The sequence below is a fragment of the Vipera berus genome (assembly GCF_964194415.1).
Source record: "Vipera berus genome assembly, chromosome: 7".
Lineage (NCBI taxonomy): Eukaryota > Metazoa > Chordata > Lepidosauria > Squamata > Viperidae > Vipera > Vipera berus.
The window spans coordinates 38,410,626-38,425,465 of NC_138209.1; the positions used below are offsets into that span (position 1 = coordinate 38,410,626).

Here is a 14,840-nt window from a genome sequence, read left to right on the forward strand (position 1 = left end):
AATAGCTTGGTTTTATTGACTCTTGTTTAATTATATTTAATTATGCATTATGAGCTGGTAACTGAAACTTTTTTTTTTGACAGATAAAGGAACTTGTGCCAAACTACATTTTACACATAATTGTATAGTTATTTTTCCCAACTTTTTTATAAAAATGAAAACAGTCTGTAATTTAAAAAAAAGACTTCTGACATTTCAAAATGCTCTTTTTTCTCCCATAAAGCATGTTATTGAAAACTTAACATTTTTCTGTTGAACATTAGTTGATATAACCTATTTCCTTGATATAAATATCATCCATTAATTATCTTGCTTCTTCTCTCCTATAAACTGACATTCTTTCTGATTATTTATTTAAACATACACGCAAATATATTTATAAAGATTTCAATCACATTACCCATACAAATACAAACACACGCAAACACATGGGGGGGGGGAATGCAAGAAAAAGAACGTATATATGGATTTCTATTTAATTGAAAATGATCCCATTTTATTAATGTTATCATCCTTAGCCTTTTTGCCATCTAGGGATGAAAGATGGAGTAGAACTAATATATCTATGCTTTTAAAAAAACAAAAAAAACCAAATACTAGATGGCAGCAGACTTTGGATGTTCTGTACCACTTTGCTGCCATCTATTGGAATATTGGATTTTGCAGCACAGATCAGAAAACCTTAGGTGGACACTAACTAGCTCCAACTAAGATAATGGAAACATCCCCCCACCAAAAAAACCGAAGTTTCGAAAATCTCAGTCATTCTCATTTACTTCATGTGTGGCAAAACACTCTTAAGAATGGTATAAAACTTTCAAAAATTTCAATCAAAACTGTCCAATAAAAAAAACCTGCAATAGTTTTAACCTGACCCATTTTTTATTTTATGGATTATTTTTTATCATATAACTGGAGACAGTAAACCAGTTCATTAAATATGGTAGTCCCAAATAACAATGTCTAAGTAATATCTTCCCTATGACTAGAATATTGCTATTAAAGGATTGCAGGCATCTCAGCAGTATGAAAGGAAAAACAGAGGGAAACTGAAACACTCAGAAAGTATGCAAATGAGTTAATTTGTTGCTTCTCACTAATCAGGAATGTGAATAAGTTTTCACTTTGAACTACGGGTTGGGGAAGATACCCTAAACACAAGCCTCCATAATCTGAGAGAAAAAGTTTAGTCTTCTATATTCAAACCTTAATTCAGCTAAGGGGAATCTGACAATTTCATGAAAAAATGAACACATATGTTGCAATTTACAGGTGAACTGAGCCTATATTATGTCAGATTAAATCCCACTGAGGTAAGTAAAGGACTCGTGCTTGTATCTGACTGAACTGCTAATAATATTCCCCAAAATGCCAGTCTTTGATATATTACTTTTCTTCCCTTTACTGAAATTAATTTTAAAAAGTTCTAAAGTATCTACTAGAAATAATGCTACTAGAAATCAATTATTTTTTGTTGACCTTCCAAGGAAAGACTAAAATTTAGCATCCAGTAAATACCAATCCAGATATAAGCCGAAGGGAGGAAGCCAATAAACAATTCAGAAGTAAAGGCAATATTGTCCACCAGTGGTGGAAATATTTCTTCTATCATTCACACAGCATGAGGCTTCATGATGGATTACAGAAACACCATTGGAGGAAATAAAATGGAGAAACAGAAAGATCAATGGGGGATGTAAATTGTTATATGAAAATTCCAAGAAAAACGTGTTAATCACTGCAGAGGACTTTTTTTAATGTAGTCATTTTAATTTTAGATCATCATAAGAAATTTTTGATCTTACACACGGTAAAGTTACACCAATAAGTTGTATACAACTAAATTACACGTGCATTTACAGGGGCATATCTGAAGACTAAAGTTACCAAAATTACTAAAGACAGAGTGCAGAACTTCACGTAATAAATAGTGGTCATTCAGATTTTTGCAACCCAACTATGGTAACACTACATAGTATACTCAGTTTTACACAAGTAAATTTTATTCAGTTACTCATGAATAGATTCCATGACCTCTGCTCAATGGAGTAACATTTTCTATTCCATATAGTGAAGATCTGGGCAGAGGGGAAGAGAGGCAGGGAGGGAAAGAGAGGGAGAGGGATAATGGGAGAGAGAGGAATCTTCTTTGGAATTGTCTTATTTCAATTAGTGTATAGAGTTGAAGTGGTATGCTGTTACTTATACTTCAAAATCAATGAAAGCACATATCACTTAAATAATGGTTCTATATTTATCTTTGTCTATATATAATTGAAAGAAAAATATGTCAAAGATTAACAGAACATTCAATTATGTGGAAAAGGAGGATGCTCCAATACACCCTGCTAAACAAACCTAACACTTCTACTGTGTTAGCAGCTGAAGATAGCATTTGAAATTCCTAAATGAGATTAGTTTTCTTCAGATAAGTTTAACCAAAATGTTTCTGCAACTTAATATTATGGCCAAGTCTTTAAAACATGATCAAAAATGTCTCTTGTTAAAATAAAGAGAGTGCAGCAATCAACATTCTTTTTTCATCCTGTACAGGTGCATCAACAAAATGTTAATGCTATGTGTAATCCAGGAAGACAAAGAGAGGGTGTTGTTGTTTGTTGTGTACCACCTTACTGTAAAGCTTTTCAATAAAGTTGCTGATACTGCCATTTTCCTAAAATTAGTATAAGGCAATTTCAATAGGCTCTTCTATCATAATACCTAGAGAAGCTTTTTGAAAGTTAAATAGCTTTCTAAGCTGTACTCTGGTTTCAAAACATGAAAAATCAAACAAAGATCAGGCTGTTACCTTTTGGAGTTAAGAGCTGCTGGCTTTTTTATTGACAAAATATCAAGTGCTATAAAGTTTTTTTTTTGTTGATATAAAGAGTATGAAATTGAGGACAATGAAGCAATTATTAAGTATATAACTCCTGCAAAGGGGCAGAGGAGTTAGGTGACAGTCTTGGAGACAGCCTTAGGAAAATGCCATTCCTTTGTAATTTGTGAAACTCTTTATAGAATCAGCATATTAGAAAAAGTCACAGAACATAAAAAATGAAATAAAAACCTATATGAGCTCCCTTCTGTTATATGTCAGTAGTGAGCTCAAATTAATGAAATTATTTTTGAGAATCAGGTTGCACCTGGATACATTTAATATATTATTGGGGTTTGGAATGCTATGCTAGCAAATTTATGCAAGTATGCAAGTCTTACTCAACTCAGTAGGACTTTGTTCTAAAAAAGCATCACTGCCAATATAAAATCACAGTCTAGTACTAACAACAAATACTAGATTTGGGTACTGTACAATAAATTCATTTTTCATATAAAACTGTATTTTACTGTTACAATATAAAATACTGTACAAATAATGTAATTATTTTGCTCAGACCTTTCTTCTTCGCAATATTGTGCTGTTTTCCCACGAACTTCATTACTCAAATAATTCTGATGCTTCACTTAATGAACTATTTGCTATACAATTATATATAATTTCATTAGGATTCAAACAGCAAAACAAATTAATTACATAAAGTTCTATGAAATGTTAAATCCCATTAAGTTCAGTGGGACCAAGCTAATATGAATGCTTGTAAAATCACAGCCCATGCTAAAATTTAAAGTTTATTTTCCTTTAGCTGGCTTGATTGAAATGGATCGAACTTGTAGATAAAGAAATCAGTTGGTCATACTATACAGTAGTATTCACTGAATATGTAAAACATAGTAAGATTCCTTCCAATAACAATAGTTAAATGATTCTTTAGTTAAAAATGTATTGATTTTTAATGAAATTATAAAATGATGTAAGACATTGTATGATTAGACTTGCATAATTTCTCTCATAAATAAATAAATATTCCTTTAATGACAAATTAAGTTACTCTACTTCTACATGAACTATGTCAACTCTCCTTAGAATCAGACTTGATTTTTGGTGAGTCCATGGGCACATCTGGAGAAAAAAACAAACACATACTAGGCAAAAGAAAAATATAGTTCAGAGACTACCATAATAATTCTGTTATATGTTTAATCAAGCAACATACACCAAGATTTCAGAATTCTGTAGCTTCAAATACTTAATCAAGAATAATGTCAGTGGGGGGATTCAGGCGGTTCACACCACTTTGGGAGAACCAGTAGTTAATTTTTTGTTGCCCACACCCAGAATGGACTTCTGGAAGTGGCATCCCACAGAGAATCAGTTGTTCACATATTTGAATCCCACCACTGAATAATGTCATAACTGGTATCAAATCAATGCATATAATAACTATGTACCATGTTTACTTCAATTTAAAACACAGCATTTTTACAATCAAAACTTAAGTATGTTTATGAGATGACTTTCACATGATCACTTAATTGAGACTATAGGCTTAAGGTATTATTCCTCGGCTGCAATGTTTATACTGTCCGATTCTGTTTGAGTTCAGAGCTCAAGTTCTTAGACCATAACAGAAGCTTATGAATCACTCTCCACTTCCGGCATCCCCTGCTGACTGAGTGTTCCAAGTTTTTGTGAGCAAAAACACAAGTCAGAATACCATGCAGAAATGAGGGCTCAAACAATGCCAAACGGAAAAAGAAAGCCCCCACCTTAGCTGGCATTGTATTTTCTTTATATCCCCAACAGACAAAGCAAGCTCTAACTTAAGAAAGTTCTATGAAGAAATAAAACATCCATGATACAAATTGTCCATTAGGAACTTAGTACAACATTCTGAAATAACAACAACAACAACAACAACAACAACAACATCCTTGTAATGTTTTGGTATCCATGTAGTCTGAACTACTCTAATAAAAAAAATCATTCTGATATTCAGCATTTGGCTTCTATAACTCTCACCCTCTCTGTATGTTTTTATAAGCTGAATATTGGCAAGGCTAGAGAAATAGAAACTGGAAAGAATGGTGAAGGGAAACTCATTTGGAAGAACCAGCTAAGTTTTCCTGGGTCTCATCCAACACTGTATTATTGTATAATGATTAGAAAGAAAAAGTCACAGTGTGGTACAGCAAGATAGAAAAAAATCATATATAACAGTTTAAGCTGAATCAAACCTAAAGCAACATTTCTTTCCTCTAATTGCACTTTGTCTACATTTAAAAATGTCAAGTATAAAACAGGTAATGCAAATTGCAGGCCAATAGAGATTGATTTTTTTTAAAAAAACCTTATGCTTATTACAGTCAAATGTAAAAATATCCAAACCCTATACTTTAGTTCAAAACTAGCAAAATATTTGGGGCAAGTACTAATTATGCAGAAAAATCTTTGTTCATATGCAATCACACAAATTACTTCTAAAGTGTGACAATACCTTGTTAATTCTAAAGAAAGTAACACTTGCAAGATTAAAAGTGTTTGTTCAGAAGTCACAATGAATTCAGAGAGAATTGGTACTAATAAATACTGCACACAATGACAGTTTAAGTTGATAAGAAAAAAACAACAACTATCAGTGTTGTATTTTGGAGATTGAAAGCTATATGGCGAGAGAGGACAAGGACAGGAAAGGAAGATAATGAAATAAGCAAAAGCTTTTTACCTCAGCTTTCTGGGTCCGAGGAGAAGCTGCAGATTTTTCAATGGCATAAACATCCACCAGGTACAGGCCTGCTCCTTGCTCCCTGTCCAAAACAGCAGCAGTCTGAATCACCCCAGTGTGCCGGCCAATAGTAAAGAGACGGCCAAACTTTTTGTCTTCACAACGTACTGATACAATGAAATACTCCAGTAGAGTTTCTGGCCCTCGAGGACTAGCTGCTTCAATAGATATCACATTTGTCCCAATAGGTTCGCCTTCTTTTAAAATGGTAATATATTTTGGTTGAGTGAAAATAGGGCCATCAAGTCCTTGTAGAATTACAGTCATCTCAGTGGTTGATTTTCTTCTCTCAGGACCAAGGTCTGTGGCTGAAATGATGAAGCTGTACATAAGCTGGGATGGCATTAAAGCTGATGACACTCTCAGTTCTCCACTGTAGCGATCCAGAATAAATATGTCTGTGACCCCATTAATTATTTCATATTCAACCTCCCCATTTGCTCCTTCATCAGGATCAGCAGCCACAATTGTAGTTAGGACTGTACCTATTAAAACAGAAGGTTCTACAGCCAGAGCATTTGGGGATACAAAAGTTGGAACATTGTCATTTTGGTCAGTTATAAGGACGGTCACATTCTTCAGAGCAAATCTTCTAGATTCGATAGGCACAGCCTGATCCATGGCTTTCACTGTTAATTCAAAGAGATTAGCAAATTCACGGTCTATTTCAGCACTTGTATATATTGTCCCTTTGACTTCATCTATATGGAAATGGTTTCCCCTTGGCATCTGCTGGATGATTGTATATGCCAACTTCCCATTAATATCTGCATCAGGATCATGAGCCACTACGGAAATGACCGAAGTCCCAACAGGAATGTTTTCAACAATAGACTTAAAAATGTCTCCAGCTGGAAACATGGGTGGGTTGTCATTATAATCCCTGACATATATTACAACTGACATGGTAGAAGACCGAGGAGGCCTCCCTTTGTCTTTTGCTGTTATGTTTAGTTTATACAATGACTGTGTTTCAAAATCCAACTTTTTTGAAAGGAAAATACTGCCAGTATTAGGACTGATGCTAAATGTTCCATGATTATTCGTTCCTGTAATACTATAATGAAGGTCTGCATTGTCACCTGAATCTGAGTCTGAAGCAGTGGCTGACATTACAAGTTCACCAATTCTCATGTTCTCCAAGATATCAACAAATAGAATAGTTTTAGGGAATGAAGGACTATTGTCATTTTCATCCAACACATTGATATTCAGCATAGAAAGGGAACTTAGGGGATCTGTCCCAGAATCCACTGCTTGGATAGTAAGTGAGTAAAATGCATTAGCTTCATGGTCCAATTTCCCAATTAAAGTCACCTGACCAGTGCCACTGTCTATTGCAAACTGGTTTTCTTCATTTCCTTCAATTATAGAATAGTGGATTAGTCCATTATTACCTTCATCAACATCGGAAGCAGAAACTCTTAAAACCTGTGTTAGGTTTGGGGCTAATTCTGATATTGTTGCTTGGTAGAGTTCTTTTAAAAATTTTGGCGCATTATCATTTATATCCTTCAAGTACACTTGCACTGTTGCCTGATCTCTTAAAGGCTTTGGCAACCCTTGATCTACTGCGATAACTGTAAGTGTAAATACAGCAGCTCCCTTTTGTCTCATCAGGGATTCTCTGTCCAACTGATGAGTGCTTGTTATTTCCCCACCTAGAGCATTCAATTCAAAATCAGGCTGCATGTGTGCAAACAAATATCTGACTTCCCCATTAGATCCACAATCTTTGTCAACAGCACTTATTTTACCTACGAAGGATCCACCTTTCTGTTCCTCTTCATAATAAAAAACATAATTGGTGCTGTTAAACAGTGGTCTATTGTCATTTACATCTTGCAGAATAACAGTAACATTTACTATGGCACTGAGTGGTTCTACTGCTCTGTCAGAAGCCTCAACCAGTAGCGTATATCTGTCCTGAACTTCACGGTCTAGTTCACTTTTTATGTACAGCTGGCCATCTGGAAATATGCCAAAGGCATCTCCTGTATTTCCTTCAATTATGTTATAAGCTATTTCACCATTTGCACCTGAATCCTTGTCAGAAGCATGTACGCTAAAAAATCGGGAATTCACAGGCTCCAGTTCAGAAATAATGACTTCATAAGAAAGCTGGTCAAATACTGGTGGGTTATCATTTACATCATGAACAGAGACAGTTAAAATGAAACTAGAGGAACGTTCTGGAACTCCCAAATCAGAGGCCATAATCTCCACTTGATAAGACCCATCGTTTACATCAAGAAGCCCTGTCAAACTGATAGCACCATTTTGTTCATCAATACTAAATAGATTTTTAGGATTTTGCTTTAGGCTGTAAGCAACCATGCCATTTGCACCTTCATCAGGATCAACAGCTTTGGCTTGGAAAATGGTATGTCCTGTATTCCAATTTTCAACCACATTCACACTTTCCACTGCATGAAGAAAATGGGGTGAATTGTCATTTAAATCTCTAATTGTTATATTGACCAGAGCATCTCCAGTTATTGTTCCACCACTGGCCACTACTTTCAGCTGGTAAAATGCTTGCTCTTCCCTGTCAATAATACTAGCAGTGGCAATCAAGCCAGTTATTTTGTTAATTTCAAACATACCCTTTTGGTCACCTGAAGTGATAAGATATGTGATGTTGATGTTAAGATCCATAGTGTGGGCAGAAATACTGCCTACATGATAACCTAGGGCAACATTTTCAAACACCACAAAGCTGTAGATTTCCTGGGTGAATACTGGGGGGTTATCCTGAGTGTCCAAAACAGTGACTGTAACTATGGCCTGGTTTTGAGACTGCAAATTGCCACCATCACTGGCTATTACTTGTAACTGGTAAGCAGTCTTTTCTTCTCTGTCTAGGGTGGTTTTCGTTGTGATGACCCCTGTCTGGCTATGAATTTGAAACCTGGAAGTGTCTCCTGCCGAGATACTATACCTAACTCTGCCATTGAGTCCAAGATCTGGATCACTAGCAGACACAGTGACAATGTAGCTATCTGCAGGTTCATTTTCTTGGATGTGAGCAAAATACTGGACCGGGTAGAATAAGGGGCTGTTATCATTCACATCAAGCAAGCTCACATTGACCAGAGCCACCGAAAAGAGGGCAGGATTGCCCTGATCGGTGGCCATGACATGCAGTGAATAGTGTTCCTGTTCTTCCCTGTCTAACTGTGAGGCTGTGCTAAGTCTACCTGAAACAGGATCCAAGCGAAAAGCTCCCCAACTAACTAATGGAAAACCACCTGAATTTCCCCCAATTTCTCCACTTTCTTGCAAGATGAATCTCACAGTCCCATTATCACCCAAGTCACCATCCACAGCAGTGAGGACGAGCAAATCAGTTCCTGGAGGAGCATTCTCTGCTATTGACACATGATACCCATCTGGCTTACTAAATTGGGGCTTTTCATCATTAACATCCAGGATATTCACTACCAGTTTTGCAAAGGAAATTTTAGGTTGCACACCCTGATCACGGGCACTGATGTTCAGCACCACTTGTGAAGCTATTTCCCGGTCCAGCCCACCAGATGCCGCCATGCCTTGACCAGGAATACCTAGGAGAGATGTAGCCATGACAGTATCAGCACTCTTAGTAGTAACTAGGCCACTGTGTTCACTAATACAAAACCAACCCAACTCATTTCCAGAAACTATGCTGTACTTTAGGTTGGCATTAAGACCAGAATCATGATCGGTAGCACTTAAGCCCTGTACATAGCTGCCTGGTGGTACTTCCTCACTAATACTGACTTGATATACTGACTGCCCAAAAACAGGTGGGTGATCATTGATATCATTCACAAAGATGACAAGGCTGGCCACAGAAGAGCGGCTCACTGGAGCAGGAGAGGCTCCATCTGGACTCAGAGAAGAAGGGACTGAATCAGGTGATAGAGGAGAACTTCCAAAGTTGTCAGTCACAGCCACGGTGAGATTATAGGTGGGAATGCGTTCACGGTCAAGAGCAGCTGCCACTTTGATAAGACTGAGGTTGGGTACTTTGCTGCTCTGGACCTCAAAATGGCGCTGTTCATTCCCACCCAAGATGGATACTGAAATATTCCCATTGGCTGCTGGTGAATCAGCATCACTCACAGTCAGCAATGCCACAACTGTGCCAGGTGCTGCATTCTCATCTACAGAGGCGAAACGGGAGGTGGCTGGGAAATAGCGAAATTTGACCCTTGGCTCATTATCGTTCACATCAAGCAGGTGGATTAGAGCCTCAACACGGCCACTCAAAGCTGGTACTCCACGGTCAATAGCCTGAACTGTTAGTGAGTACTGCCGTTGAGATTCATAGTCCAGAACCTCCCGGATACGGATGACCCCACTTTCAGGGTCCACCTCAAAAGGAAGTATCCCGCTTCCATCTCCTCCAGTACTCTCTGCCCTCTCCAGACGATACTGGATGTCAGCATTGGTGCCCTCATCAGCATCTGCAGCCGTCACCTGAAGAACGCTGGCCCCAACTGGTGCATCCTCAGGCACTCGAACTTGGTAGAGAGTCTGGCTAAAAACAGGTGGGTTGTCATTGATATCCTGAACAGTGACATTGACTTGTAGGAATCCATGTCTCTGAGGTTCCCCTTTGTCGTCTACCTGCACCAGCAGCTGATAGGCAGAGGTAGCTTCCCTATCCAGCCCACCATGAGAGACCAAGTGCAGGAAGGCCCCTTCTCCACTAGGATTAAGAGTGATGTTAAGTCGGAATCGGCCCTCTTCATTGCCTCCCACAATGCGGTAAGAGCTGTGGTCCACACCATTGGTCCCACTGTCTGCATCAGTAGCTGTGTCCAAAATAAGTTGTCGGCCGCTACCTGTGTCCTCCTTGAAAGTCACCACAATCGAAGGATCTGGAAAGATAGGTGCATTGTCGTTGAGGTCAAGCACCACGATGCGCACTTCGCTCGGGTATGTCGGCTGGCTGGAAAGCACAACAAGGTCCATCACATCACTGGTCAGGCTCTCACGGTTAATAGTGGCAAGTGTGTGGAGATCTCCGGATGTAGCATTTATGGAGAAAAGAGCATGATGCTCACTTAAACGGTAGGTGAAGCCTGGGCGGGTAGCAATGGTACCTATCCAGGTGCCCGGTGGCTGCTCTTCCAACACCTTGAAAAGCTGTCTGGGCTCAGTGGAGGCAGGAAGCGGCAGCAGCAGGAAGACCACAAGGCAGGCAAGCAAAATGGAAGAGGTGCTGCCCAACCCCCAGCAGCCCATGATGCAGAGGAGGAACAAGGTGGAAAACTGAAGCAAATCCACCTAACAGCCACAATCCAGGTCAGCTCGCAAACCAAGACAAACCAAGCCAGCAAGGCGGAAAGTCCAGCGAGCGACAGGCAAGCAACGTCAATCCACATTACCAGGAGCGCTCAGGTGGAAGAGAAGGGCTGTCAACGCCTTCGCCACCGCGGGCATCTCTCGCCCTTTCGCCGCCGCAAACGAAGGCCAGGACAGTGGGAAGAGGCGGCGAAGGGTCTAAGAGCTGCTGCTGCCGCTGCCTGCCCACGAGAGGCAGGCTGACCCCCCTCCTCAAGCTACTTGTGCGGGCGGGGAGCGTTTGGATGCCCAAGCACACTCCACAGCCCCGAGTGCGGCGCAAAAGGACGGGCAGCCGGTCCCTTCCGCAAAATGCCCGGTGTGTGGGAGTGTATTAGAGCCGAGTTCCCTCCAGACTCCCGGCTTTGCTGGCAGGCAACCGAAACCGCCTTCCAAAGGGGGAAAAAAAGTGCCAGCAGTCCCTCCTTCACTTACGGGCTGCGGCGGCTGCTGCTGCTGCTCCGTAGCTTAGACTTTTGTCTCTTCCCAGTCTGGCCGAAGCTTGAGCTGCCGCCGCCGGTCGAACCCTTTTGGGAGGTACGCGCAGTCCAGGCTGCTGCCGGGCATTGTTAACAAAAGTTCCCCCATCGGCTAAAGCGAGCCGCTCCTCCGTACTTCCTTCGGCGCACCAGCTCCGTTCCAGGCTGGGCTCTGACAGCGAGCCGCTTTTGCAAATTCGCTTAGCTCAGCGTTTTCTCTCGGGGGGGGGGGGGAAGAAGAGAAGAGCATAAGAAAAGAAAGAAAGAAAGAAAGAAAGAAAGAAAGAAAGAAAGAAAGAAAGGAAGGAAGGAAGGAAGGAAGGAAGGAAGGAAGGAAGGAAGGAAGGAAGGAAGGAAGGAAGGAAGGAAGGAAGGAAGGAAGGAAGGAAGGAAGGAAGGAAGGAAGGAAGGAATCCGCCGTGGATGCGCGAGAGCCAGACAGAAAAGAAGCATGAAGCGGGGAAGGAAAGCAGCGGTCCTTTAACTCTGTGGAACTCAGTTGCCCACTTTTGTAATTCCCAAAGGTTGCCGTGGAAGACCTTAAAGGCAGCTTCTCGCCTCGGCGTCGCGAGCCCCCCGTGGACCCTCAGAGGAGCTGCTTGATTCCGCGGAAGGAAAAAGGAAGGCAGGGACGCCGCCTGCCCGCACACCCCGCACAGCAGCGAGCCAGGCAGAAACTTTGTACGGTACTCATTGAGCTCTTCCCTCTTTACTTTCCGAGGCGACTCCCCCCCCCCTCCCCTCCCCTCCCGCTGCGGGTCCGCGCTATCTTCATCTCCGCCTCCAATTGGTCTGTCATCTCTCACCCCGCCCACCTTTCTTTCCATTGAGTCGGAGTAAATCGAGTCTCCGCCTCTTCATCGCCTGCCTTCGAGAAGCTCTCCCTTCTTTTGACCTGAGCCCCAATGGCTCTACAGGGTGTCAATCAAATAAATTGGCAGCGGGGGGGGGGGAGAAGGCACGAGGCGGAGACGAGGAGATCTGTTCTACTAGTAACTAGGCTTTTTTTCCCCTTCTTCTTCTTTTGGCAGAAGCGGGGTCGGGAAGCTGGGGAGTCTGTCCGCGCCCCTGCTTAGATGTCAGCTTTGCGCAGAGAGAGAGAGAGAGAGAGAGAGAGAGAGAGGGAGGGAGGGAGGGAGGGAGAGAGAGAGAGAGAGAGAGAGAGAGAGAGAGAGAGAGAGAGAGAGAGAGAGAGAGAGAGAGAGAGAGAGAGAGAGAGAGAGAGAGAGAGAGAGAGAGAGAGAGAGAGAGAGAGAGAGAGAGAGAGAGAGAAAGGAAAGGAAGGAGGAGGTGTGGGCTAAATCCACATTGAATGGCCACAATCAACAATAAGTCCGAAAGGGATTATTAAGCGAGCATGTCTGGGAAGGCGCGACGCGGATTTAATTTTAACTATTTCATCTCCGTTGGAAGGGGTGGTGGATTGTTTCAAATTATCTCACAGGACCCGCGCGAAAATAATGAAAAAAGTTCGGCCGCAGTTGCGTTCCTGCGCGGCAGTACAAGTTTTACCTAAACTCTTAACTTTCAGATGTTATAGGAAGTTCAAGTTCCCGTTATCCATCCCGCGCAAACTGTACAGGCTTATATTTGTCCAGTTTTCCTCCAGACAAAGATCAGTGCTTAAGGGAGGAAAGGGGGGTGAATCCTGCCTTTGATGGAGGATTCTCCAGTGGTCTTTTTCACAGCTCCCAACCGGTCCAGTAAAATAAATAAATAAATAAATAAATAAATAAATAAATAAATAAATCAGTAGTTACTTCTAAAGCCTGGGCAAGGATTTGTCACTAGTGAAGACTCTTTTTCTTAAGAGGGGCTGTAGTTTGGTTTCTCCAAATAAGGGGGGGGAGGAGAGAAAGACATCGGGCAATCTTCAAAGGCTTGTTCAGTCACTGATATTCTTCATAGTTTATTCTTCCACACCATTCTCTTCCAAAGGTGAAATGAGAGTCGGGAGGCCAAAGCAAGGATTAGGATCTGCAGCAAGTGAAGAGAGAGGATGGATGATGCCTTGGCTGGTGTGCCTTCAAGTGGGTGGCCCAACAGCTGCTGGTGGCATTTGAGCACTCCCTCTTTCCCACAGTGCCACTCAGTGGGAGAGTGGAATAAATAAATGTTTAAAAATGCACCTGCTCTTTTGATTGTCATTTGAGCCCTATGGACAGGGCTAGCTTTAACGAACGGCGGGGAGTTTCCACCAAGGTCGATAGGAAGATAGCAGGTAAAGAGCAGCCTTGATTGCTCCTTTAGTACGGAAGGGAAAGCATGGGGTCAGTATTGTTGTTCCCCCAACCCCCATGTGACTACTATTGCTTCAAATCTGCACATTTACATCCCTTTATTTCAAGGAGAAAGATTTAAGCATATCTTGTTGAACTCTCCCAACCAACTAATCTGACTGAAAATTCTCCTTTGGCTGGTTCATATATTTTCTCTCTCTTATTATTGTGTGATTTATGAAGTTAAGCCCAACAGAAAGCAGATACTGCAAATGAGCTCAAAGACTCAACTTTAACCAAACGTAGATATGGAAGAGAATTAGGAAATCATGTAAAAATTTCCAGATGTGTTGATTATTGTTTATTGAAGTCAGTGGCTAATATTATTGTCAGTGTACATACATCCCCACCATTTTCACAGCTACAAGTATATTTACAATTATAATTAAAATAAGCTTTGTGTGTGTGTGTGTGTGTAAAGGACATATTATATAAAAAACAAAAAATAGAAAATATACTGTACTGTACTTTATATTTACAAGAATAAGAATACTAACCTTATTAAACAGAAACTCCTGTGGTAGAGTAAATTTTCAAAGGATGCCTAACTTGAATTGAAGGAGAGAGAGAATTGGCATCATAGTCTAAAAACTAAATGTTAGGAGTATAATACATCACAGGAGATGATGACAGACAGAACTGGCCCAGTATCTTCTGATAAATGATTCACCTTAGTAATTCTCCACTTGAAAATTGTTGTTTTTTCCCTCCCTGCAGTTTCCTTCTTCTTCCTTCCAGTTTATTGAGACTTTTTTTGGAACAAGTGGGACAACAATAGAATGAGAACAATTATTCTACTTTTGCAAAATTCTCTGGTTGCTTTTGTATGGAATGGGCCTTTTCCTTTACTCAATTCAGCGATTGTAAACTGGAAATAAAGTTTCATTGATTTCATTGGTTTTCAATCTTTGCAGATTTCTATGCACAGGGTCTCATGCTCAGCAACTCAACAGCAGGCAAAGAGCGCCCTCTGGTGTTCTTATACCATTAAAACCTAGGATTTCTTTTTTGTTTGTTTTCAACTGTCCCATCTCTCTCTCTCTCTCTCTCTCTCTCTCTCTCTCTCTCTCTCTCTCTCTCTCTCTCTCATGAAATTTATTTGTAGTTGCCTTGGGACAAAATTA

At 40.7% G+C, this 14,840-nt stretch overlaps 1 protein-coding gene across 1 annotated transcript in view; it reads right to left on the reverse strand.

Moving 5' to 3' along the window:
- Positions 1-10,859, reverse strand: part of FAT4 (FAT atypical cadherin 4) — a gene marked incomplete at both ends in the record, with an annotated part of 127,270 nt that extends 116,411 nt beyond the window's left edge. The window contains one exon of the mRNA XM_081332493.1: positions 5,565-10,859. Within this exon, the coding sequence (XP_081188619.1) occupies positions 5,565-10,859 (5,295 nt within the window). The remainder of the gene's footprint in view (positions 1-5,564) is intronic.
- Positions 10,860-14,840: the final 3,981 nt, after the last annotated feature.